The following is a 25,087-nucleotide window of genomic DNA, read 5'->3' on the forward strand; positions in this document are numbered from 1 at the left end:
GTTGTCCTTTCAGTCTTAGTTGTGGAGGGCGCAGCTCAGCTCCAGGTCCAGTTGCTGTTGTTAGTTGCAGGGGGTGCAGCCCACCATCCCTTGTGGGAGTCGAGGAGTCGAACTGGCAGCCTTCGGAGTTAGGAGCACGGAGCTCCAACTGCCTGAGCCAGCAGGCGTCTCCATTTTAGCTCTTAACGGCAGGTAAAATAACTACACAAGCCTGAGGAGCAGTGAATTTTGGTCTCAAGGTAGGTCTAGCTTGCTCCTTCCTCTGGTCTAGTATATTAGAAAAGAGTAATAAAATAGGCTTGTTGAACAATGCTCTCTTATCTAAGGAAAAAGCTGGCTATAAAATCAGGACCCAATTTTATTGAAATGTTTATGCATAGTAAAAATGATTAGAAGCGTACATGAAATTGATCATGCTTAACTTGGAGTTAAATGATTTTAATTTGGGATTTTCTTAAGTTCTACAATGTTTCTAATCAAGAAAAGGCAATGTTTAAAACAGGGCAGGAAAATTTATGGTGATTTGATGACTAGAGGAATGCAATGCAAAAAATGTTTTACAAGTGTGAATATTTTATTATGCTTTGTCTCTACCACAAAGCTGCTTACAAAGTACTTAGTACAGTTAAGAAAATGGAAGGCATGAGAGCCACAAGGCGAAGGCGTTCAACACTGAAGTCCCATCTGCTGAGATGGGCCCCAGCTGCCCCTGTGGTGGCCATTCCCAAGGTCCCTGATGGACACGGTGCAAACCACCTCTCAGCCTCGTCAGAAACATTTGTGTTTGTACCAGCTGTGTGCTGTCAGGAGCAGTCAGTGCAGCCAAGGGTTTCGGAGGAGTTTCTCATGATTTCAGATGCATACTCAGTCATTTGTTGGGTGCAAGACCAGCCATGGGATTGCGTATAGGCTGAGGGTCTCTCCACTGCCACTCTGGAGCCATGTGAACCTGTTGAGTGAGTCTAACTTCTCTAAAACTTCTTTTCTATCTGAAAGCATAGACGATGGTGGTACCTACCTGAACGACAGCAGTACCAACTTAAAAGTGTTAGACTTGGTACTCAAACAGCAGTGATCAAATGGTAATTCCACATAGCACCATACACTTACGTACTGGACCTTGTACACAAATAGCAGGTTTTGGACAGATTGAGTGGAGGCAATCCTGAAGACACCCCATCAAGGGTGCTGATGAAGAGAACAGGGTGCCCTCAATCAGACACACCTGTCTTAAATGAGCCAAGGAGTAAAATCCTTAAAACAGTTTTGGAAACTAAGGCAAAGTAAATGGGTATGTTAGAAATACTTGGGCGCTTGAATCTTCCTACGTTATTGATTTGAATCACCTGAATTTAAGTCAAACCTATTCCCCTTTATGAATCTATTGAGCCTTATGTACTTAGGAGTCCAAAAACCAACTCCATTAAATACTGACACCACTTTCTGCTGGGCTCTGGGGAATCTTTATAGAGGACCACAGTACCTCAGAAAAGGAAAGTAGGCAGCAGAACGAGAAAGCAAGAGAACACGTGTGGGGACAGACTAGTTCTATTGTAACAGGGTTGAGCTATTTGAATTAAATCCCAGCCTCTAGGATGATTAGTCCAAAGCTTAGTGTGCACCTGAGAATTCAGGGTTCAGATATCTGGGGATCCCCAGTTCTCTAGCAGTTGTGCTGTAGGGAAATAAAGAGCCCTTCTGAACCCCCAGGACAGTGCTGTTCCTTGACTGGGATTGACAAAAAGGTGGCACTCCTTCCTTTTCCCCAGGGAACATGAGAGCAGAGAAACAGGCAGGAAAGACAACTGCAGGCCCCCTTGAGCTTCAGCTTTCTTGGCCCTTCCATACGGCTTCCCACAGATCCCTGAGCAGGGGAGAGCCATTTCCAGGACAGCACTGGGCTTTGGGTTTCCAAGACCCACTTTATTCTGGTTCCTTCCCTACTTTGGAACCTCAAAACTGGTCATCACTCACTTCTGGATCTATTACATTTGTGGTTGAGGACAAGGGGAGAGTGAAAGCAAGGAGGCCGGCCATATTTCACTCGAATTTTCTGTGTGAGAGACACACATTGTTCTAGAAGAAATTACCTGATGGTTGATTACTCCAGGAGAGCAGCGAAGGCCACAGCCCATGTGAAGATGCTTCAACCACCTAATAGATGTGATCACCTATTAGTGCAGAGATTGGATTTTGCATCCAGCCCTAGGTCTGGCACACAGTGAGTCCTTCAGAAACAAATTTCTGCCTCCAGGACCGCCTTCCACCTGGTTGGGGCTCCAGGCACCCTACTCATCCTACAAGTGACACTCTGGGGTCCCTCCAATGCAGTGGACCAAGACAAAGGCCACCCGATTATTTAGTTTATCAGGTGCATGGACTTGGAGTCAAGCAGATCAGGTTCAAATCCTGGTGTTGCCACTGATTGGCTGAGTGAGGAGAGCATTTAACCTCAGTCTGTTTCCCCATCTGTTAAGTTGGAGGTTGGACCAGAGTGATCTAGAAGAGTAGATTTCTAGAGTAGGGTTGCCAGATGCAGCAAATGAAAATAGAGGCTGCCCGTTAAATCTGTACTTCAGATAAACAACGCATGTCCACTGAGGGTACCGTCTCCCCAGCCCCCACCCTGAGGCCCCTGCTATGTGAGCTCGAGATGGCTCAGAGGGCAGAGTAGGGATTTCCCAGGCAGACAGGAGCAGACTATCCACTTCCCCTGCTAGCAGCCATCCACTTGAGAGAAGACTCGTCCTCCTCAAGGCTCTTACGAGTATATGAGGACAAGATGGTGAGAACGGTAGTCGCCACTGTGAAGACAGGATTTAGCAGGGGGCCCATCTCAGTAGTATGACCTGGGGCAAGTCACTTCCCTTAGACAAAGCAACAAAGCACAGGGTGGCACTGCACAGTTCCATGTTCAGCTCATGGCGGGACGGGCTTGGGGAAAGGTTGGAGTTGGAAAGCTTTCATGGGACCCTTGAATCATAGATGTTTGGACTTAGGGCTCCCCAGCAAATACAAGGGGGTGGGATGACACACCAGGGCCTAACTTAAGGAGGGCATCCACCTGCAGCTGTTTCAACCCAGAGGTCTGGCACACAACTGGTCACACAACTAACCCACAAACAAATAACTTTAATTTTTTTTTTTTTTTTTGAGCAGGAACTGGGCCTTGAGAGCGCCTGCCCCAGCCCCGCACCACATTTATGATATAACCCATCACAGCTGGATTTAAAAAATACACAAAAAATATATAATATACATTATAAAACCTAGGTTGGGTTTGGAGGTGGCCTGAGCGATATGCAAACTGTGAGGACCTTCAGGAAGCTCAGGGGTGGGGCGGGGTGGGGTTAGGAAGGGAAGTGGCACAGTACTTCATATGAAACATAAATACCCACGGGCAGCTGGTGGACAGGCCGAGCCCGCGGAGGGGCCGGGTGTTGGGAAAGGGCAGCAGGGGAAGGGTTAACCTTCAGTCCCAGAACTGGGTCTGGGGAGCTGCTGCTCCAGGCAGGGAGACTGAGGTGGGGAAGAACACCAAACCCAAGTCTTGGGCAAGAGAAAATATCGAAGCCTTTTGCTGCCCCTGTTCCTAGGCCACTGGTCTGCCCAGAGGCTGGGACTCCATCTTCCTCCCTGACCCTCTAGCCTATTTCTGAGCCTGGGGTTGCCCCCAGGGGCCTTCCTCCATCTGGAGGCTGCTGGGAAGTTGGCAAAGGATCTGGGCCAGGGCAGCGTGGGGGAGGTGGGTACAGGAGGCCCCTGGCTGGATTGCAGGCTGATAGAGGGCGCCCAACAGGTGCTGAGTACCTGCTGTTCCCTTTCCTGCCTGGTCAGAAGTAGCTGCTCCCCTGAGTCAGGGGACCCCTGCCCCTCAGCGTAGAGCCTCTCTCCCGCCCCCTGGGGCCGGTCCTGCTGCAGGGAGGTAGTGTAAACCTGGGCTCTGGCGACAGGCGGCCTAGGGTGAGAACTCCCACGCTGCCCATCACCCTCCCAGGTTCCTCAGCACCTCATCTGGACAAAGACCCACGCTTGCCTTGCAGGGTCTGAGGATGGCATGAGGCATGCAGGGCGCCTGGCATACAGCAAGTGCAAAGAAAGTGTGGGCCCCTCTCTCTTCTCAACCCAACCACAACTTGACATTCTCCTTCCTGGGCTCTGCATTTGGCTTCCCCTCCATCCGACATTTACCCGCTGTCACACTCCCCTGAGGGGCCAGTGGCCACACACACCCAAAGGTGTCCTCCCATTCCTTCGAGGCTGGGCAGAACCAGGTGATGGTGGCTCGGAGTCCCAGCCAGGCTGCCCCACGGCTGAGCCTCCCCCCTCTTCTCCCACAATTAAAGCGCAGAACAGTGACAGGGAGTGTGTGTGTTGGGGTAGGTGGGGAGACCTCCTGGGTCCTGGGCCTGAGGCCTGGCAGGCAGATGAATCCTCAATCCTGGAGCCCCGGGGGTGCCAGGCAGGTGTGTGGAGAAGATGCTCATCCTGGATCCTGGTCGTAGGGGCAGAGGGCACCCTAGTCTTTGACAAGCTTGTAGACGTGGTGCTGGGCCCCGTGCTCACTGGTGGAGACTTCAAAGACGAAAGCAATGACGAGCAGGGTCTCTTGGGAGTCCCGGCTCGTGACCACCTGGTGGCAGGGCAGGAGATTCAGGTCAGGCGGCACAGGGCCGAGGCTGTGGGGGCTAAGCAGACCCTGCTCCTCTCTGCCGCTCAGTCTCTTCCTCTGACTGATGGGTCCAGCCACTCCCACTTTGAAGCCCTTGTGCCTGTCACCCTCCCGGGACCCCACAAGCCCTGCTCCCCCATACCTGCAGGATGGTGAAGTTCTCCAGGACACTGTTCATCATGTACTTCTCGGGCAGGTGCTTCAGCTTGTGGATGAAGTTGATCATGTACTCACACATGGGCGAGCGGTGGATGCGGTACACGAAGCGCCCATTCTCTAGCCTGGCGTACTCGGTCTGCGGGGCGGCAGAAAAGGCATCACTCTGCCCGCCTGCCCCTGGCCCCCCACCTCTACCCGCGGGCCCCCACTCACCTCCACCTTCTCCACCACCTGCTTGCCAAAGGAGCACACCTTGGTGGAGACACTGATAGTCATGCTATCGGCTGAACTGTACTGGGAGCTGACGCCATAGAAGGCTCCCGGGCCCTCCTGGATGGTGCTGTTGAGGTCGGCCTGGAGGAGGGGGCGGGGGTGGCATGAGGTGCTGGAGGGGCCAGAGGGAGGCTTCCCGCCAAACCAAGTCACCATCCTGCCCCAGGACCCATCTCCGGTACTCTGCCCACAGGCCACCGAGAAAGCGGTGGTCAGCAGGGTGGGACAGGGACCACATCTGGGCGAAGGGTGCTCGGGAGCAGAGAGGGACCAGGGCAGCTCACCCAGAACTTGACCAGGAAGAAGGCATTAGGGGGCCCCTTCTCATAGAGCTCCTTCAGTCCACCCTTTTTCTCAGGAAACTTGTCGTAGATCTGACGCACATCGACTGCCTCCAGGGGTGGGTCCGAGAAGGCGGGGTTCGTCTGGCCGATGTGCACAAACAGGTGTTTGCTGTACTGTGGGGAGGGCCCAGTACCGGGTCAGGAGAGCACTCACGTGCGCGGGCCCAGGAGGGCTGCACGGGGACAGAACTGCCCCATGGCTTCCAAAGCCCATGACCCTGAACTGTGGCCCTGCACCACCACGCCGGGGTCTCCCCACAACTGCACCCACCGTTGCCCCTACCCCAAACACATTACCGTGTCAGGGTCTCGCTGCACCTCCACGAAGGCGGAATACTCGAGGAGCCGCAGCCGTGAGGAGGCGATGGTGCGGTCCTGCCACACGGGCACGGAGGCGGCAGCTGGGGGGGGCGGGGCCAGGGGCTCATAACCTGGAGAACAAGACTGGCCGTCATCTGCGGGGCACTTGGTTACGTACAGAATGGCCCCGGCCTGCACAGAGCCGTTGTGCAAATTAGGAAACAGCGCGCCTTTTGGGTAGGAACACAGGCTGGATTTTGACTGCCGTGTCCTTGTATGGTGCACAACCACGTGTGGTGACCCTAGTAGTAAAAATCAGTGGATTTTTCCTGTCACTGTAAATTGTGTTTAAACAGAAAAATACAGACAAGTCAAAAGGGAAAAATAAAAATTACCCAGAATCCCAACAACTCGAGTGTATTTCCTTATGAGGAATTTTATAGACATACGGTGTATAATTGGAATACTTTTGGTGGTGTGTACTTACAACAGAGTTCTGGAAGCAACATTATAAAAGGTAAGGGGGCTATTCCTGGTCTGTCCCAATCCCCTATAGATGCCACCCACTTCTCCCAGTGCACGCGTGCACACAAGCACGCACGTGTGCGCACACACAGTCGGGCCCCAGCTCTTCAGAGCAGAGGTACAGGTGCCAAGGGTGGGACAAGAGGTGGTGGCAGCCTCATGGGGAACTTACTGCTGAGCGCCGGCGGCAGGGGCGGCTGGATGGGGTAGGCTGGCTGTGCGAAGGGCTTGATGCTGCAGACAGAAGCACAGCCTGGTTAAAGGGTCACCCCTTTCTCCACGTCCCCCCCTGGCCCAGTCAGTTGGGGTCTCGTCTGGGATCCCCATAGGGAGCCACCCAGCCTTTCTGTGGAGGCCCAGAAATGCAAGCTAACAAGCTAACTCACAAGCTTTTGTTTTCTCCACATGTTAACTTTTGTGAAATCCTGCTGCATCTCACAATTGATGTGCACATTTAATGTAGCATTTCAACCCCACCCTGAAGAGCTGTTCATCAAACTGAGGGTGTGTCTCAGGATGAAAGTCATCTTAAAATTGAAGGAACCAAGTACACTCGACTACCTAACTCATTGACTGAGATGGATTCGGAGATTAACTGAGTGAAAAATAATTGAAGGACAGCTGACAAGTGGATGAGTGGGTTGATGAATGAACAAACACATGAATGAATAGACAGATGCATTAGCTCTTTTACTGGAGCTCTCCATCTCTGTTTCTGAATTAAAACTTTGCTCAGCTATTGTTGGAACCCAGATGGGAGGGAAAGTTTAGTGCGGCTGCCAAGGGTGTGGCAAGGATGCACCACAATACTCACTCCTGAGAGGGTCCAGGCTGCTGTCCCAGGAGAGGGGGGCTGCTCCAGAACTGCAGAGATAGGACAAAGCCCAAGAGCCCCTCAATATCCATGCCCCTCACCACAGCCCGGCCCCGAAGGCACTCCCTCACCCCAGCTCCACCTCCCAGGACCCCTATACCCGTGAGGAGGTGGAGAAGACGGCCTGGGGCAGAGGGGAAGGTGGGCTGAACTTGTTCTGTAGAACACTGGCGGAGACAATCTGGGCGGAGGACATGGACGCCATGCTCTGGAGGGCTTTGTCCTTGGAGACCTGGTCCTGGAGAGGGGACGGGTCACATGAGGCCTGGGCCAGGCCAGAGACAGGACAAGGGCTTGCCTCAGGCCCCCCTCCCAGGTTCTCAGGGCTGTGGGGAGTACAAGTCTGGATTACAGTCCCCGCTCTGCCGTGTGGGCTAAGGAGTCTTAGCCCCTTTCTGGGCCTGTCTCCTAAGTGGACATCACCGCTCTGACTGCAATCCACAGTAAGAAACAATTTTTATTCCGTAACTCAGTATGTACCAAAATACTTCACCTTATTTTTTTTATTGTGTGTGTGTGTCATATACTGTCATATTTTCTATTCTATTTCATCAGTGGTTCTCCAAATTTGGTTCGTGGACCTAGAGCACCACATCACTTGGAAGCTCGTTAGAAATGCAATTTCTCAGGCCCCAGCTCAGTCCTACTGAATCAGAAACTTTGAGCGTGAGGCCCAAAACTCTGTCTTCTTAAGCCCTCCAGGTGATTCTGATGCAAGCTAAAGTTTGAGAACCATTATACTTCATTTTAAAAAAATTCTGTTTGCAAACCTATTACACTGATTTACAACACCATAATTTGAAAATCTTAGATGAGGTGTTCTTCCCCCAACTCCCCCCAGTGGAAGGGTGGTGCTACTTACCAGGTTCATGGCCTGTGAAGGAGAGGGAGAATGGATTAGAGGAGGTACACATGAAGACTCTCTGGGGTGGGGGGACATGTCTTTTCACCTCCCTCCACTCAGTGGCCACCTGGCTCTCAGCTTCCAAGGAACCCAGGGAAGCTCAGAGGCAGCTGTGGACCTTCTCCCTGCCCCACTGCCACCCAGAGGGAGTGCTTGCCAGCTGGAGGTGCCCTGGATAGGGTAGGGTGACAGAGGACAGGCTAGAGACCTAGATGGTGGACCAAGCTGGTGCCCCTTGGGTCTGTCCATGTCCTCTGGAGCTGTGCTACAGGCATGGAGCGCTGGGGTGTAGATACCCAATCTGTTGGGTATCTATGGGCAGCGAGAAGAAGATACAGCCTACAAGGGGCCCTGACAAGGGCCCAGGCCATGAACCCCAGGCTCCGAGATGCTCAGTCACAGAGGAGCCAGGATTGAGTGTCCAATGCAAGGAACGGCCATGCCCGCCACCACAGCTCTGGCAGCCAATACCCTCCAGTATCTGCTCCCTGCCCACCTGAAGTCCCCATGCAATAAGCAAGGAGCAATTAGGAGGAAGGAGAAAAAGGAAAACGGAGAAGAAGAGAGGTGGGCCTTAGTGGCCCCTAGATGGTCTTCCTCTCCCTCACTGTAGGGCTCGCTGTCCCCTTGGGCTCCTGCTCAGTCTGCAGAGGCTGTGGCCCTGTGTAGCCTGAAGCAGCCTTTGGGCTTCTCGCTGCTGTTTGTGTTTCTGAGACCCCCTCCACCCTCAATAGCTCCTCAGCCCCCTCCCTGCCCCAAGCTGGGGTCAGAGAGCAGCAACAAGCCTGGGCCGGTTAGGCCAAGTGGCAAGGGACCCCATACCTTCAGCTTGGACTGAATCTCCCGAGATTTCCGCCTGGCTAGAACCTGCAAGTGGCTAGAGACCTGTAGAGAGAGAGAGAGAGAAAGAAAAAGAGCAGAAAGAGTGGAAGAAGAGGCGAGAACAGAGCTTTAGCCAGAAAAGAGGCACAGTGGGGCCACAGAGCTGGCCAAGGCAGAGGCCTGAGCCGTGCAGATAGTGGTGGAGGCGCCATGGAAAGGGGCCGAGGAGGGGCTGGAGGCCCCAGTTAGGCGCCCAACGTACCTTGATGCCAACCTGGTACTCCCGCACCTTCTTCCGAGCTAGAACCTGTATGTGGCTGGACACCTAGGGGCCGCCCCGCGCCCAGCCAGAGAGGAAAACACAGACAGTGAGGAGGCACAGCCCGGGGTGGCCACAGGCAAGGAGCATCTCAGCCCTCATCTCTGGGAACAAATAAAAGTGGGGGGAACTGTGGGGCCCCTGTGGGCAGACACACCTCAGTCCTGCTAATTCTGCTCTCTTCTTGACCATCTTGATCGAGAGCCTACAGGGGCTTCTGAGACCACCGTGTACAGTTGTACAGGTTGTTCACTGCACAAGAGCTCCCGGTCCAGTGAGAGCTAAAATCCAGTCCAAGCTCTGCTGGCCAAGCTACGTGCCCTGGTATAGGGATGCATCTAACCCAGAGGAAGAACCTCCTTTTATTTTTCCCCAAAAGGGGTGACTTTTTGTCACTGGTATCCTCAGAGGAGAACACTGTTTTCTAATTGGCACCACAGAGGCTAACAATGGCCACAGTGTTGCTTCTGGCCATCAGATTGTATATTAGGCCATATCCTCTACCAAAGATCTCCCCTTGTACCATTGCCCTAAGTCTTCCTATCAACCCCAACAGCTTGCCGGCCTATAGAACGAGGCCTGGTCCTACTCCTGCTTTGCTCACACAGCTTCTTCCCCCAACATGCCTTCCTTTTCCTTGCACCAATAAATGGCAGTGTACATACACAGTAGATGCTCTTAATTCCGTATCTTCTCTGGCCCCTGCTCCCCACAGCCTCCCTCGCCTGGCAAACCTAGCTAATCACAGCCTAGATGTGTGTGCCATGGGCTTGCACAATAGACCCTTGACCCCGAGCCTCAGAGAACCTACAGGTCACTGTTTTCCCCAGGAAACACAAGGGAACACATGGCTCCTCTCGGTTGCTTCACACTTTCATTATCAGCAATTGCTCTTGGCTTTCTTTGCTAGTTGTTTTTTATCCCCACAAAGAAAGTTTCCTCTTCTTTTTAATCAGAGACTGAAAGTTACTATATATGTGACGCTGGGTGGCCCCCATACTACTTGGTTAGGACCCAGGTACTCCTCATACTGCCTCATACTGCACAGGAATCAGACACACATCCAGCAAGATTATTCATCACTTCGTGTCATGACAGTTAACGTGTTAACTGAGCACACCTACTGTCGTTCTCAGCACTTTACCCAGACCCACTCGTCTGACCTTTACAGCAACACTAAGGAGTCAGTACTTCTAAGATTTCCAATTTACAGATGATGAAACCAAAGTACAGAGAGGCTGAGCGGCCTATCCAAGGTCACACAGCTGGAGACTAGAGCTAGGAATTGAACCCAAGTGGCCTGACTCCAGGGCCTACTTGCTCTGATCCCCATTTATGGTACCAGGATTCTTTCAGACATTTAACACAGAGGACCACCTCCAATGGTCAGCTCTGTGACAGGTGAGGGTCACACAGGACTTAATCCTAATGTCATATGTAGCTGTTTTTTTTCAACATGGAGGCATTGTACTTGCTACTAATTACTGTCTATATCTGTAAAAAAACCCCCTAAAACTGCGTTTTTAAAACCAAAAATAAAATAAAAATAACCTTGCCTGTCAGTTGGTTGTTCTTTGTGACACAGAAAGACATGTCTTGTCCTGACAACTAAAGGGTGAGTCCCCTTTTAAGGAGATATTAGATATCAGAGTTCTACCGTGTTTCCCTGAAAATAAAATCGGGTGTTCTATTAAGGTTTGCTCCAAAAGACACATTAGGGCTTATGTTCAGGGGATGTCATCCTGAAAAATCATGCTAGGGCTTATTTTCCGGTTAGGTCTTATTTTTGGGGAAACACGGTAAGAAAAAAGAGTTAGAGGACTGCTACCCTTGCAAAATGACAAAGGCCAGCGGTTTTGAAAATTCTAGGCTTGCCAACAGCTGGTTTTATTGATAATTATTTTATAATTTTATTTTACAATTAAAATCAAACCTCATTGGCCGGCCAGCCTTCCGTGCTACGCGGCCTGGAGCAGGTACAACGCTGGGCCTCAGGTCAAAGTGATGGAGCGCAAAGATCCCTCCGCCCCTTCCCACTCTGACAAAGGCTCCTATAAACACATCTGCTGGGTGAAGCAGGGCATGCCGAGACAGTGCCTTCTCCTGAGCCAGGGATGGCTTTCTGTTTACAATGACCATGATGAAGACAGCAACAGCAGCAGCCAATTCTTGCACAGCGCTTATTCTGCTCGAAGTGTCTTCACATATTAGCTAATTTAATGGATGAGGGGCGAGGGCTGGGAGGCGAAGCACGCCCTCGCCGCAGGACTGGAGCAGGTATTTGAACCCAGGGGTCTGATCTGTGCTCCTCCTGTAGTCCCAGGCTCCAGGAAACAGGGCCCTGGACTTTCAGGTTCCCTGCTGCATCGCTAGTGCCTAGAACATAGCAGTAGCTCAATAATTTGCTGAGTGAATCATGCTGGGCAATGTGAGCTGGCCGGGGACAGTGGTTAGTAAATGCCTGAATAAAAGAGGGAGTGTTTCTGATCCCACCATGAGTGGGTGGACTCAGCATCTTCCTTTGAGACAATGGGGTAGGACAGGTAAGCCTTGTCATATACATACATGGGGTCCTGGGAAGGTGGATGCAAGGCCCAAACTCCCTCCAGATGCCAGGGAGAGTAAGAGGGCTGAGCATCAGAGGTGGCCTCTATTCCTCCATGTGCCTGCCTTCAGCCTGCCTCTCTCCCAGGCACCATAGGTGCAAACAACTCCCTTCAGGTTTCCTGTCACCACGCTGCTACCCTTCCTGGGCTGCAAGTCATCTCTCAAATCATTTGTTTCCATCCCCACCACCACTATCTTCACCACTGCCACTAACCAGGCCACCACTGCTGTTGACCTAGGTCCCTGCCTCTGCCTGGCCCTAATCCATTGCCCGACTGCTCTAGGGCCAACATTCCACTCTCAGCTCTATTCCCTTTCATGGCCCCCAGCTACCCCGGGAAACCTGTCCCTCAGGCCTCCAGCCAAGTCTCTCACCACCAGCCCTCAGCTCTTCCGACCCCTCCATCTACTACCCCACCCCACTCCACCCCACACTGTTGACGAAAGGATCTTTCCTGCCTAGTGGGTTGAATCCTGTATCCACCGCCCACCAGCCGATCGACCTTGAGGAAGTTATGTAATTTCCCCATGCCTCAGTTTCCTCATCTGTAAAATGGAGATAATTATTATACCTACCTTGTAAGGTCAAATGAGGGTCAAATGAATTAATATGAAGCTAGCTCTGTATGGGTTCACAATTCGTGTTTGTATATCCAACCTTCTTAGCTTGGAAGAATCCTCTCCCTTTGTTCTGCCTGGCTAAATCCTATTCCTTCTTAAAAATGCATCTTAAGCATCGCCTCCTCTAGGAAGCCTTCCTAGCTCTCCTTCCCTTCACCTGCCTGGTCCGGGTTAGATGCTTGTCTGCCAGCACCCGGCACACACCCCAATCTCAGCCATGCTACCCTGCTCTGCACTCATCCCTCCAACTGTCTGTCTCCCTGAGTGGTCAGTGGGCCTCTCAGGGCAGTGACCATGCAGCTGCCACAGCTGCCCCTTGGGGCTTATCTGTGGTCACTGAACCAAAGGCCTTGGGTGGGTGGTGGGTGGTCAGAGAAGACAGTGGGAAGAGTGATGGAGCAGCTTGACGGGGTGTAAAGTCTTAGTTGAGGGCAGGAGAGTAAGCTGGGTGAAGGGGCAGCTCCGAGGAGGTGGGCAGGGCAGTGGGCATAGCTCCGGATGAAAGGGGCTGAAAGGAGGCAGGTGAGAGTGTGTGAGTGTGTGTGTGTGTGTGTGTGTGTGTGTGTGTGTGTGTACAGGCACAGAGGGGCCACAACATAAATAGTCTGTTTACCTGTTTTCTCGTTCGAGTCTTCCCCGTCCTCAACTTAATATAGCGTGCGATCAACTCATTCCGACCTAGATTGGGGTAAGAGAAAAAAAATGAGTGGGTGAAAGGGGGAGCCAGTGGCTGGAGACCGCCCACACCATGGCCCTCCCCAAAACACTGCTCCTGTTCCCTCCCTGCCCTCAAGGGCACAAGCAGGGCAGGCCAGGGTGGTAGGGAAATCCCAGGCGCTCCCCCGACAGCCTCCAGACCTGGGGGGCTGCTCGTTGGGGGAGGGGGTGAGTTGGGGCAGCAGAGTAGGAGGGAGGTGGAACAATGTCAGGCAGCCAGACAGGTTTCCCTGCAGACAGACAGGGACAGGTGTGGCCCAAGGGCGGCAGGACAGCTGGGCCCCTCATTCCCAGCCCCCAGCACTGCTTCCTTCCTCCAGGGCTTGTCACCAGCTTCAGAAGTCCGAGTGTATGCGCTCGTGTGCAAGTGCGGCCTGACCCAAGCGGCAGACATCTCGGTCAACGCCGCCATGAGTGTCCGAGAGGTTCTGGCCTGGGTGCCTATCCTAGCTGTCCTTGTCACGAGGGGAGACCCAGGACAAGTCGCTTCCCTTCTCTGGTGAAACAGGCGGGAAGACCAAATGGTCTCCAATACACCTCCCACACTGATAGCCTGTGTCAAGACGTGTCACTGAGCCTGTCACCCCTATGTCACCGGTTATCAGTGTCTCTCCGGCCCTATGAGAGACAGCCCAACTGCCTGTCAGCCTTTGGGTGGAGGGCTCTGCTCAGCACCATGGACCCTCTGAGAGCCCAGTAGCTGGCCAGCGTCCAGAGGGCTTGGCCCTGAGGGGTGCTTGGGACACGTGGCTAAGCATAGGTGAGCACCCTCAGGCTGTACCCCTCTTACCCCCAAATCCAGGCCCCTTGCCCCCTAACCTCACAGCCTCCCCAGATCCCCACATTCTCCAAATTCCTCTCCAATGACAGCAGCAGCCCCACTGCTCCTCCCTTCCTGCCTGCCAGCTCCACCCCACTCTCCCCCGCCACCCCCCCACCCCCGCCCTGTCTAAAAATACCCTTTGGGGCTGCCCCAGCCATCTGGGAGGTAGCAGTTGGGGCAGATGGCCCCTGCCCTCTGGAAGGTGCCCTGGAATACCTGTCTGCCCCATGAGCGGGGCCCTGGTGCTAGGGGTAGGTGTGGCAAGTGGGTGGGGGCGGGGGACATGGGGCAGCCCTTACCACTTGGCCCAGCTGTCTCCTTCCTGCACCCGCCATGGTACTGGGTGCTGGGAGAGGACAAGCTGAGAGCTGCCTCACTCAACCATTGGGAGGGTTGGAGGGAGTTGGCAAAGAGCCAGGCCGAGAAGGGTTGAGTTATCCCAAAAATGTAGCTCTGGGAGAGCCCTCTCAGGGCTGGACCAGAGGCGGACACTCCCTTCTGGAGGCAAGAGGTGGGCAAGGTGGCAAAGAGAGGGGCCACCACAGCAGGAGAGACTTGGGAGGGAGCCTGAGGCGTGAAGGAGTCTCTCTAGCCCTCTTCCCAACACGGGCCCTTGTCACACTGACTCCCCGCAACCGCGCAGCCCTCCCCTCCCCCACGCACAGGAGGGAACTCACAAGTGAGAAACCCTGCTCTGTGCAGATGCCTGCCCCAGGCCTCACCCCTCAGACTCCCACATCCTCCCAGGAAAGAGACCCTACACTGGACTGACCCAGTTTCCTGGGCCCACTGAGTCACTGCAAAACCTCTAGGCCCGCAGCGGGGAGGAGAGGAGAAGCAGACGGGGTGCCGAGGTGTGGGCCGCGCTCTCTCCAGTGGAGGGGGCAAGCCTGGCTTGTTTATGAAGAGGATCCAGACACACAGGCCTGCACGCCCAGACTCGCCCATGGCGGGCTGGCAGGCAGGAGACTTGGCCAAACCGGTTGGGTGAGGGGCAGAGAGCAGGGGGAGGGGCCAGGGAGGGCCGGGCTGCCTCCCCAGTCCTGTCCAGGGTCCCTGGGCCTCCCTACACGCACCGTACATCTTGCCCTCATCCGACAGGATGATCTTGCGCCGGCCGCAGGGTGGGTAGATGGCCAGGGCCTCCTGGAAGCTCTGCTCGATGTCCGGGCTCCACACGCCCTCCGCGTCATTGTCCAGCCCCTTGTCCAGGCCCTCGGGCCCATCCTCCCGGGCCTCCCCGGGGCTGCTGCTGGCGTTCCAGCTGTTGGACGCTATTGTGCTGGTTACTCTGGGCTCTGGGCCTGAGCCCACCGGGCAGCCTGAGCCTGGGGGGAGACACAGGGGGTGAGGGCCAGGTGCTCTGAGTGGGGTGGAGGTCACCAGAGGTTATGCTTATTCAGCGCTGTGTGACCTTGGATGAATTACTTCACCTCTCCAACCCCCAGTCCTATAAAATGAGGAACGGGTCTCCTAGAGGTTGTGAGGGTTAAAATTAAATGAGATCATGATCAAGTGCCAACCACACGGCCTGGCTCATAACACTCATGACAGTACTGGTGGTGATCAATAACAACAATAATGCCTTATATCTACACAGCAGTTTGTGGGGGGAAGCCTTTTGTATTCATTCAATCCTCAGGTCTAAGGTAGGGAAGGCACGGAGTGATGCCCATTATTCAGACAAGGAAAACTGAGGCTCACAGGTCACACAGCTGTCAAAGGCATCATGATGAGCAAAGAGAGGAGGGACACCAGGGGCAGGCCCCAGCGTTTCTGCAGCTCTCAGAGGGGCTCCTTGGCTCTCACTCTGCCAGCTCCTCCTCCTCCTTGTCATTGGGATCCAAACCAGGGACCCCCCCCCACCCTTTATTCTCCCCCCAGCAACCCTGCTGAGTACCTGCTGTGGGATGAGGAGGGTCCCAGACCCAAGAAAAGTGGGGTTTTGCCTTCCCCAAAAGAAAACTCTCAAGAACCCTGCCAAGGAACCTAAACATAGGGCAGGAAGTGCCCTAGGAATTGCAAGAGAGACGCTGGCTGGCAAGGGAGCAGCTGAGAGGGTGCCTGGCCAGCAGCCTTGCTCAACCCCACCCGCTCCTCCGTCCCACTTCCTGTTCCCGCACCTCCTGGCCCTACAGCAGCCCATAAACCACCCACATACCCACTCCTGCCCTGGCCCACATCACGGATGGGCCAGGGCTCTGTAAACTCTGCTTCCTTGCACAAGCCAGGCTGGGTTATTAATTTAGACCACTCCCCGTCAGTGCCCCCAACACACACAGCCCCAAGGCTCCCCCACCTTTAGCCTCAGAATCTGCATGTCCAATGTACACCAAGGTCCTGGGAGCCTCAGAGCCCAAGATGGTTAGATCCTGAGACTTCTCTCAGGGCTGCAGGCAAAGTGGGAGCAGGGTAGAAAGGTGGGGGAACCCCTCAGAAGCCATGGAATTCTTTCCCCTCAGACATAAATTCCATGTCCTGACAAATGCGGGGATTCTCCATGTGGGACTACCTGCTTGCTTAGGGAGGCCTGAAGCAGGTTGCTATTGGCATGGGATGGCGAGGGCCTGGGGGACCTGAATGTCAGATGGATATAAAGTTTAGACTTAATATTACTACTAATGACAGCACCTGCCATACGACAGGCACTGTGCTGGAATTTTACACACATTGATTCAGTTAATCCTCACAATAACCTATGGGGTAGATACTATTATTATTCCCACTTCACAGATGAGAAAACCAAGAAACAGAGAGGTTAAGCAACTTGCTCAAGAACACACAGCTAGGAAGTGCTAGAGCCGGCTTCTGAACCCAGGCAACCTGGCTTCAATCTCTTAAACAAGGGGATGGGACTGAGAAGCTCCATCACCAGTTGCAAGAAAGGTGGCCCAGCTGTCATGGCAACTATCCCGAGTTGGCCCAGTGGGGTCCAGACCAGGGCGTCCCTTCAGTCCAAGTGGCTGGAGCAACTTCAAGGACCCCAACACTGCAGTATACCCCTTTTGATGAGGCCTCCACGACCACCAGGAATAGCTCTCCCACACCAGAAGGCATCCAGGGAGAGAGGAAACCATGCTTCTGACCAGTCAGGGGGCCACACTCCTCTGCTCCCGCCTGCCTCGCACTTCAGGGAGCTGTATCCCCATCTCCATCCTCCTCTCAATTCTGAGGCCAAGTTCTTGGAATAAAAATGTGAGGGAGCAGGGACTCTGGAGGACCCAGCAGCTTCTACGCTGAGGAAGCTGGGATGCAGGGCCACCTCCCGCCAGGTCTGACACTGCCACAAACTATCAGAGGGGAGGCAGAAGAGGGGCTACAGTGAGCTAAGACCCCTCCCAACTGAATCCTCAATCCATTTCCCCCCAAATCTTTTCCTGCGGCCTCCCTCAGAGCAGCGGAGGCCCACTGCATGGGGGACCCTGGCAGCCCAACTTTTGAAAGCAACTTTCCTGCCTCCCCCAAGTCTCTGCCCGCCTCCCCTCATCCAGGCGGTGGCCCCCCTTCTCGGGGTGATGTCAGCCCCGCCCCGCCCCCCGCAGGAGCACTGTGGCCAAATATGGCGAACACAGCAGTGCTTGGGAGCTGGGACAGACTGGGGGGGGCGGGGCAGCCCCTGGCTGGGACGCCTGGCAGCTGGTGAGGGGGAGGGGAGCCCAGGGGGCAGCTACAAGGACAGTCAAGGAGAGAAGTGGGACCACCGTCCCTTCCGCTGCCTCATGGGCACATACCAGATTCACTGGCTAGGAACATTCGTGTGGGCAGAGGCACCAACACAGGGGTGTACAGGTGACCCCCACCCCACACAGCCATGCACAAGAGCATATCTATAGGTATGCTGTGTGGGTGCCCGGGGAACACCCAAATGAGAATGTTTGTACCCCCGGCTGAGGCAACACCCATGGGCAATGGTAGGCAGGCAGCTGACTCAGGCTGGGGACCGAACTGCGGTCTCTGTCCTGCTGCACACTCAGGGCAGGGGTCTGGACTGGCTGCTCTAGGCTTCCCAGAGCTGTGGGATGAAGACAGAGGCTAGTGCGTGCCCACTCTCCTCTCCTAGACCCCCAAAACACTGGGACGCAGCCTGGGGTGAGGCTACGGGCTCCTTAGACAGCTGCAGGGCTGAATCAAGGCAAATGCGGGACTCAGCCATGGTGGAGGGGAAGGACTCGAGAGGAGGTGAGAGGGCAGGCCTCCTGGGATGGCAGCCCCAGTCCAGGGGGGGGTCTCATCTCCCTGTACAGAGAGGGGGTGGGAGGGGTGGCAGGTCCCACCAGGCTCCTTGCTGACTTGCCTGCCCAGGTCTAGAACCCCTGGGGGGGGGAGTGAGAGAGAGAGAGAGAGAGAGAGAGAGAGAGACACACACACACACACACACACACACACACACACACACACACACGCTCCCCGGTCCCCCCCCTCCCCCCCCCCCCCCCCCCCCCCGCAGTAGCACAAATGGCAGAAAGACCTAGAGACAAGGGCAGACCTAGAAAGAAGTGAAGTTAAGCTGGGGGCTGGGGGCTGGGGCTAGCCACAACAGGGCCATGTCCAGATGCCCCCACTCCTGTCCCACCTGCTCCCCCACCTCCTCACAGATCACCTCCCATCTCCCTCTGAAGAGGCCCCGTTATTACAACAGGCTGTGGTCTCACCTGCCTTTACCCTCAGTTTGACCAGCCACACTCGCTTCCCCTCTCCCAGGGGCCCCAGCCTTCAGGGGTCAGGAGGTGCCTCTGGGTGGGGGCAGGGATGGGAGCTAGGGGGCTGGGTGAGCAGGCTTTGGGGCCCTGGGGGAGAAAAGGGTCACCTTGCTGCCCACTCCCCACCCTGGGGCCAGGCCTGCTGGAATAACTGGCTGGACAGCTCCAGGGATAGAAGCCAGAGCTGGGGCTTCTGCAGAGACCTTAGGCCTCCAACCCCCTAGGCCCCACGGCCTCCAGACCACCCTCCCTTTCAAGGGTGGGGGCAGGCCTGAAGACTGGACTCCCCCAGAGCCTCTGCCCCGGTGGGGAATGCAGGCAAGGCATGTCTAGGCAGGTGCCCCCCCTTCCCCCTCCCCTGCAGCAGCCCCACTGGGAGGACAAATTGAGGCCCGTGATTCTACTGGGTCTAGTGGCCAGCAGCTGTCCACTCTTGAGGGACCCTAGCGCCCAAAGTGCTCTCACTTTAAGTAATCACTCAAAGTGTGGAGAGATTAATGAAATCAGCACTTCCACTCCACTTCCGCCCCTGAACCTGGGCTGCGCTGACCAGCCAGGGGGTTGAGGGTGGGAGGGCCGCTGGTGAGGGTGAAGGGGGCCTCCCCATCCCCTCCGCCTTTCCCCCCTTCTTCCCCACCCGCCCCCACAGCGGGACCAGCTGCTCTCCAGCTGCCAGAAGCTCCCACCCTAGAAGTAGCCCTGCTCTGGTTAGGACCAGAGAGAGCGGCAGGATGGGGATGGTGTTTGCCCCCCCCCCCAGCCCAAGGACCTCTGAGGGACCCTGCCAAGTGGCCACACCCTGCTAGGCTGGGGAGGGAGTACCCCCCTTCCTGGAGCAGGGTCGGGATTTTTACAGGAGAAAGCAATTTGCAGAGCCCACTGGGGGGGTGGGGGCCTCCTCCCCTCTCCCCCGCTCATTAATGTGCTTCCAATTTGGGAATCAAGACTCTGTGCACCCCCCCCCAATACTCTGGGCACAGGCTTCTCAGGGAGCAGAGGGGCGGGGTAGCACCCAGGCTCCCTCTCCAAAGCTCAGGCTCGCTGTCAGTGACCCCCTAGCTTCCATCAGCAGAGGTTTGACTCCCGCCCTCAAACCTCTTGCAGAGAGAAGGGACCCAGTTCCCAGACTCGTTTCACCCCCACGCTGAGAGTCTGTCCTGTCTCCTCAGCTTGTCCCACTGCAGTGAAGGCCAGGTATCCAAGCTGGGGGGAGACAGAGATGCAGCTAACAGGCAACGGGAAAGTGGGTGACAGTTCTCAACTCAGCAGTGCCCCTACCCTAGCCGGCCTGAACCCAAGCCCCTGTACTCTTGGTCACCTCTGAGGTGCTACCAGATAACCCCTCAGTCACCCACATTCTGAGAGTCCCAACGCCACTGTGTCTATAAACACATGGCTTTCTCTGGTCCCCTCTTCTTACACACACGGTCCTCTTCGCACACACTGGCCTGCGGTCACTGTCATCTGCCTCTCTCTCCTTTGTTTCCTTTTCTTTTTTAATTTTATTGTGAGAAAATATACCATAACATTCCATAACATTTACTACGTTAACCATGTTTAAGTGCACAGCTCAGTGGCATTAAGTACATTCCTTGTTGTTTCTAACAGTTATCTTTTTCATGGTCCTCCACATGGACGCCACATGCATGGGGTCACAGACCCCTAAATTAGTCACACACACTGTCCCACGCCACGTCTGGCACGGCCTGAAGGACGTCGCCCACACTGTCCTACAGTCCCAAACAATCTCACACAGTGACCACCCACGGAGGCAGGCTCAGTCACACCCGTCTCTCACACGCAGCACACACGCGGTTTCTTGTGTTCAGTTTCACATACACACCTTACTTCACACTCAGCTTATCACGAGAGCTTTCTCAGCGCACTTATGCTGTGTTGGATAGAGCCCACCATGTCACAGTGGTTTCTCCCTTACACACACACACACACACACACACACACGTGCGTTGGTTTTTCTCACACACAGTGTCATCAGTCACACACACAGATCATCAGTTTCGATCAACCTGAGACCATCTCATATGCTATTCACACACACATATAGCATCATAAGTAGTCACGCCATGGCGTCCTGTCACAGAATGTCACTCATCCCACATCTGACACACACAGCACACACACATACAATTGCAGCGTCCCTCACACACAGCAACCAAATCCCACCCAGTCTCAGACACAGGCTCACGATGATGGAGCAGCTTTTTTCATAAACATAACCTGTATGACGGCTGCTGGCACGCCACACACTAAGCACATCATGCACACAGTTTTTCTCACGTGCGTGAAGTATCAGTATCACACACAGTTTCTCTCACACACATGAATGTTACGATCACAATGTCACACACAGTTTCTCTCGTGTATCTGTCCAGCCTCACATGCAGTCACACAACTGGTTGTACCTGGTTCTCTCTCACACACACATCCACCCACACACAGTCTCACCCACACAGTTTCTTTCTCACACACATCCAGCGTCATACACTGTTGCACTCTCATTTCCCTCTATCACTTCCTGTCCTTTCAGGCCTGGCAGGGAGTACAGGAAACAATCAGCACTCTAGGAAACCTCAAGGGCTGGGGCTTTGGGATCCACAGTGATAGGATTCTCTGGCCCCTGCCTACGGTCTCCTGTGGGACCCTGAGAAGACAGGGGGAGCCCTCTCCCATCCGGTGTCTTCCCAGGGCGGGCAGCACCTCTCCTGCAGACTCCCTAGGCTGGCACAACACCAAGAGGGAGGGAAGGGCAAGGCAAGGCCATAGGGACAGCCAAGTGTGATCTGCTGACCTCTGCTCCTGCTCTGACCAGAGAAGCTCCTGCCATGGCCCCAGGGCTGCCCCAGAGACCCATGGAGACCTCGATCCTCAAGGCCACCCCTGGAGCCCCACAGCTTCTGCAGCTCTCGTGTAGGAAGAAGAGACTGACCTCTGAGCCACCTCCACACAAATATGCAGCATTTAGAACCATCATGGCTCTCTGGCCCCCTAGGGTCCGGCACCACCAGCTCCCTTCCCCACACTCTTCACCGTGAGCAGAACCCTCTGCTGCTCTCTCCTTCCTGAGCGAAGAGGTGGGCAAGACTGATAGCCTCTGTATCCTTCCAACTTGACACTGAACCCCTAGCGGGGTCTGGGAGTCAGGTAGAGGGGACAGCCATCCAAGTGGCCTCCAAACACCATTCATCCCATCCAGCCTTGTCAGACCCTACAACCACTTCAGAGGGCAAGTTCCCCCAACTCCACCTGGCCTCCCTGTCCCTCAACACATGCTGCCTGCAACCTTTTCAGCCACGCTTACCTGGTTTAGCTACTCCTCAGTCCCCTCCTGGTTTGCCCTCACCTTCTGCCTTAGACTCCTGGATCACCCACTCACCTCTCCAGACCCACCAGGTTCAGGTTCCATAATGGGAAGGCTAACTGACTAGCAGAAAGAGACTCTGGGAGGAGCTCCGAGAAAAGGGACCTGAGAAGTCACTTATTCCCAGCAGGGAAACTGAGGCCCATAGAGGCCCACCAAGATTACACAGCTGGTTAAAGGCATGGCTGGGACCAGATCTCTAATTTTTTGACCTCTTCTGTTGATGTTTCCTTCTGGTTTTAATATTTCCTCAACTGGCAGCATGTACCAGGGTCTGCAAACCTGAGGGTGAAGGCGGGAGCAGGGCCCAGGACACACACACACAGGTCTGTCCTGCCAATCAGTGACCACCCTACTCAGTCATTCCCCAGCCCAAATGCACCAATTAACATTAATTACTGTTCCTTCCCTAGGGGACTGGGGAAAGGCCTGAGAGGTTGAGAGTCCCATTGGCTCCCAGCCTCTTGCTGAGGAGGGGGCACCCAGGCCCCATGAAGTCACCCTCACCAGATATCCTATTTAATAGAAGATACATCTGTCCATCTGCTGCCCACAGGGTGAGCAGGGATCCAAAAAGACTATAGACACATGTCCTGGGGTGGCACCCTTAGAAAAGGAGCTACAAAAGTCTGGAAGGGAGGAGGACATAATTCCCCCCAATCTCCAACTTCTGGGGACTTTGGATTTCCCTCCTCATCCCAGGCTGCCCCCAGCATTCCGGTCAAGGAGGTGTCTACACTGGGGTGGAACTTGTACACAAAACCAGGCCCCAGGAGATGGGACACATACAGTAGCCCCTCAGGGCTGTGTCCAGCCCCCACCCCCATCCCCTGATCTCCTGGGCTACAAGTCCAGGCCTGACCTGGTTCTGCCTCTACCTGGAGAGAGGGAAGACACAGAGGGAGGTGCCCCCTGAGAAGCTCTCCCCCCAGGGCCTCACTCCCCCTTGTCCAGAAAGAATCAGCCCTAATCAGGGCCCCTCTCCCAGAAAGGTGACAGAGTGGGGTCTCAATGACAGAGGCTGGCTAGGCTGGAAACCAGATGCAGACAGGCACTCCCGCCTTCCCTCCCCAGGCTGGGTAAAGGGCATGACAGACAATGGTGGTGGTGATGATGGTAGTGGTGGTGGTGGGGACAGGCCGCCTTCAAACCTTCTAAAGTCTAAACAAGGGCTCTGAGGATGTGTGGCGAAGAGAAGGCCCCAAATCCGGCCCCTTTGGAGCTGGGCTCACAGCGCTCATGGCTGGAACTCGGAACCTCCACCCCGACACAGGGGGCAGAATTGGAGGGAACTTAAGCCCCCTGCCTCTCAGGGGGCACACGCCCAGAGGGCGCAGCTTTGCTCCCAGACAGCCTCTACAATCCAGCGCAGCCGCGGGCACAGAGCGCAGGAGCCGGCCTGGGCGCCGGGAGGCCCGGCCCAAGGCCTGCGTGGAGCTGGGGCCCGGCGGGCTCCGGGAGAGCGCGAGCCGGGAGTCCAAAGGGCGGCGGGGCCCGGGACCGGGAGCCCTGGGTACGAGTTTCCCGGTGGCAGGCCCCTTAAAACCCTGCGGCCCCCAGACCACTGCTTTGACACCCCAAACGCGGACGCTGGGACTGGCGATGGCACCGGGGACAATCTCCTGGCTCCCCTACCTCCCCCGAACAACTAGTCCCGGTCGCGGGGGGAGGTGGGAGGGGTGGGCGGGGCTTCCCGTAGAGCTTTACCCCCCTTCCCTCTAAACTTCCCGGCACCCAAATCCGGGGCCACGGCTCAGGCTGGACAATAGCTCGGGGACCCTGCCCCCCTCGAGTGCCCCCCCTACCCATAACCAACCAACCAAACCACCTCTCCTAGCCGGGCCTCCTCCCGGCGTCCGCCCGGCTTACCTGGTCCGAGCTCGCGGGGGCGCTCCGGCCGGGCCGCTCTGCCGGGCCCGAGGGAGCTGAGAGGGGGGCCGGGGAAGGGGGGTCGTGGGGAGGGGGCTGGCCGGAATGTGCGGAATGAGCAGGGCAGGAGCGGGAGGCGCCGGGCGCGGAGGAGGGAGTGAGCGGGACGGAAAGTTTGTGTTGAGGAGCCCGGCGGGGGGTGGGGGCTGCGGGAAAGGACGGGGCGGGGCGCGCAGGGGGGCGGGCACCGGCCTGGAGGGGCGGGGCCGCACGGGGCCGCCCCCACCCGGCGAGCAAGCTGCTCAGCCGGTGGCTTCCCGACCCGTGGCCGCTCCCGGCCTTCCTGCGCCCGGGCGTCCCGCTCCTCGCCCGCGGGGGCGACACCCCTCGTCTGTCTCTACACACCGGGCCTTAGCCCACCTCCCCAGTACCCAGCCGGAATTTGGGGCTCCGGCCTGGGCGGGGCCGAGGGCGGAGCTCCCGCCTCCGAGACAGGTCTCCCGTCGAGGTCGGGGCCCGGGTGACGCGTCACAAGAAGCCCGGCGGAGTCGGAGCGCACGGGCCTCGGGACTCCCTACCCCACAACCCCAGTCCCGAGCCGCGGTGGTGGAGTGCCTGCTCCCGCCCAACAGCCCGCCCCCCCCTCCCGGGACCCAGACCCGGCCCCGCCCTGGCGGCTGCGCCCGCCCTGCCTGGACCCGGTTTGTCTGGTTCTCCCCGAGAGGCTTGTTTCTCGAATTTCTCCCTTTTCCCCTCTTCCCGGACCTCCGGGGCCCTCCCTATCGGCCCGGCTCCCCGGGGGGCGTCTTGACAAGGCCAGCCCGCCGAGTTTCGGTAGGACCGGCGATGGGTGCGGGGGAAGGGACGCGGGAGCGCCCCGGGCCTGGGCGGGAGAGGGAAAGGGAGGCCTCCCGCCCGCCCTCCGGACCCCTCCCGCCTCATCGTCCTCCGCACGCGCTGAAAAACCATTTCTCCGCTTGGCTTGGGACACGGCTTTATTGGGGATGTGGGTACCCGGCCCTCGTCCCCCGTCACCTAACCCCTCCTCGGAGCCAGCCCCAGCTCCTCCGAGCCCTAGCACGGTCCCGGAGGGGGTTAAAACAACACTGACTACTGCTCCTGGACAGGAAGTGACAGGGGCGTGTGTGTGTGTGTGTGTGTGTGTGTGTGTGTGTGTGT

The 25,087-nt window shown here is 56.0% G+C and overlaps 1 protein-coding gene across 1 annotated transcript; it reads right to left on the minus strand.

Moving 5' to 3' along the window:
• Nucleotides 1-526: 526 nt before the first annotated feature.
• On the minus strand, nt 527-24,877 carry TEAD3 (TEA domain transcription factor 3). Its single transcript, XM_033099962.1, has 14 exons — nt 24,863-24,877; nt 23,909-24,305; nt 15,037-15,288; nt 13,034-13,098; nt 8,874-8,936; nt 8,010-8,021; nt 7,248-7,385; nt 7,088-7,137; nt 6,446-6,507; nt 5,746-5,879; nt 5,389-5,562; nt 5,045-5,185; nt 4,815-4,967; nt 527-4,633 (listed from the first exon to the last, which is right to left on the minus strand). The coding sequence occupies exons 1-14, from the start codon at nt 24,875-24,877 to the stop codon at nt 4,520-4,522; spliced, it is 1,770 nt and encodes a 589-aa protein (XP_032955853.1). The 3' UTR covers nt 527-4,519.
• Between the last annotated feature and the right edge of the window lie 210 nt (nt 24,878-25,087).

This window comes from Rhinolophus ferrumequinum, chromosome 3 (assembly GCF_004115265.2).
Source record: "Rhinolophus ferrumequinum isolate MPI-CBG mRhiFer1 chromosome 3, mRhiFer1_v1.p, whole genome shotgun sequence".
NCBI lineage: Eukaryota > Metazoa > Chordata > Mammalia > Chiroptera > Rhinolophidae > Rhinolophus > Rhinolophus ferrumequinum.

What these genes read in the sequence shown, in the direction of transcription:
- TEAD3 (XM_033099962.1), bottom strand. An exon ending in GGATGAGGGCAAGATGTACG is followed by an intron (nt 13,099 to 15,036) that starts GTGCGTGTAGGG and finishes ACCCCAATCTAG; the next exon opens with GTCGGAATGAGTTGATCGCA. An exon ending in AGAACTTCACCATCCTGCAG is followed by an intron (nt 4,634 to 4,814) that starts GTATGGGGGAGC and finishes CCCTGCCACCAG; the next exon opens with GTGGTCACGAGCCGGGACTC.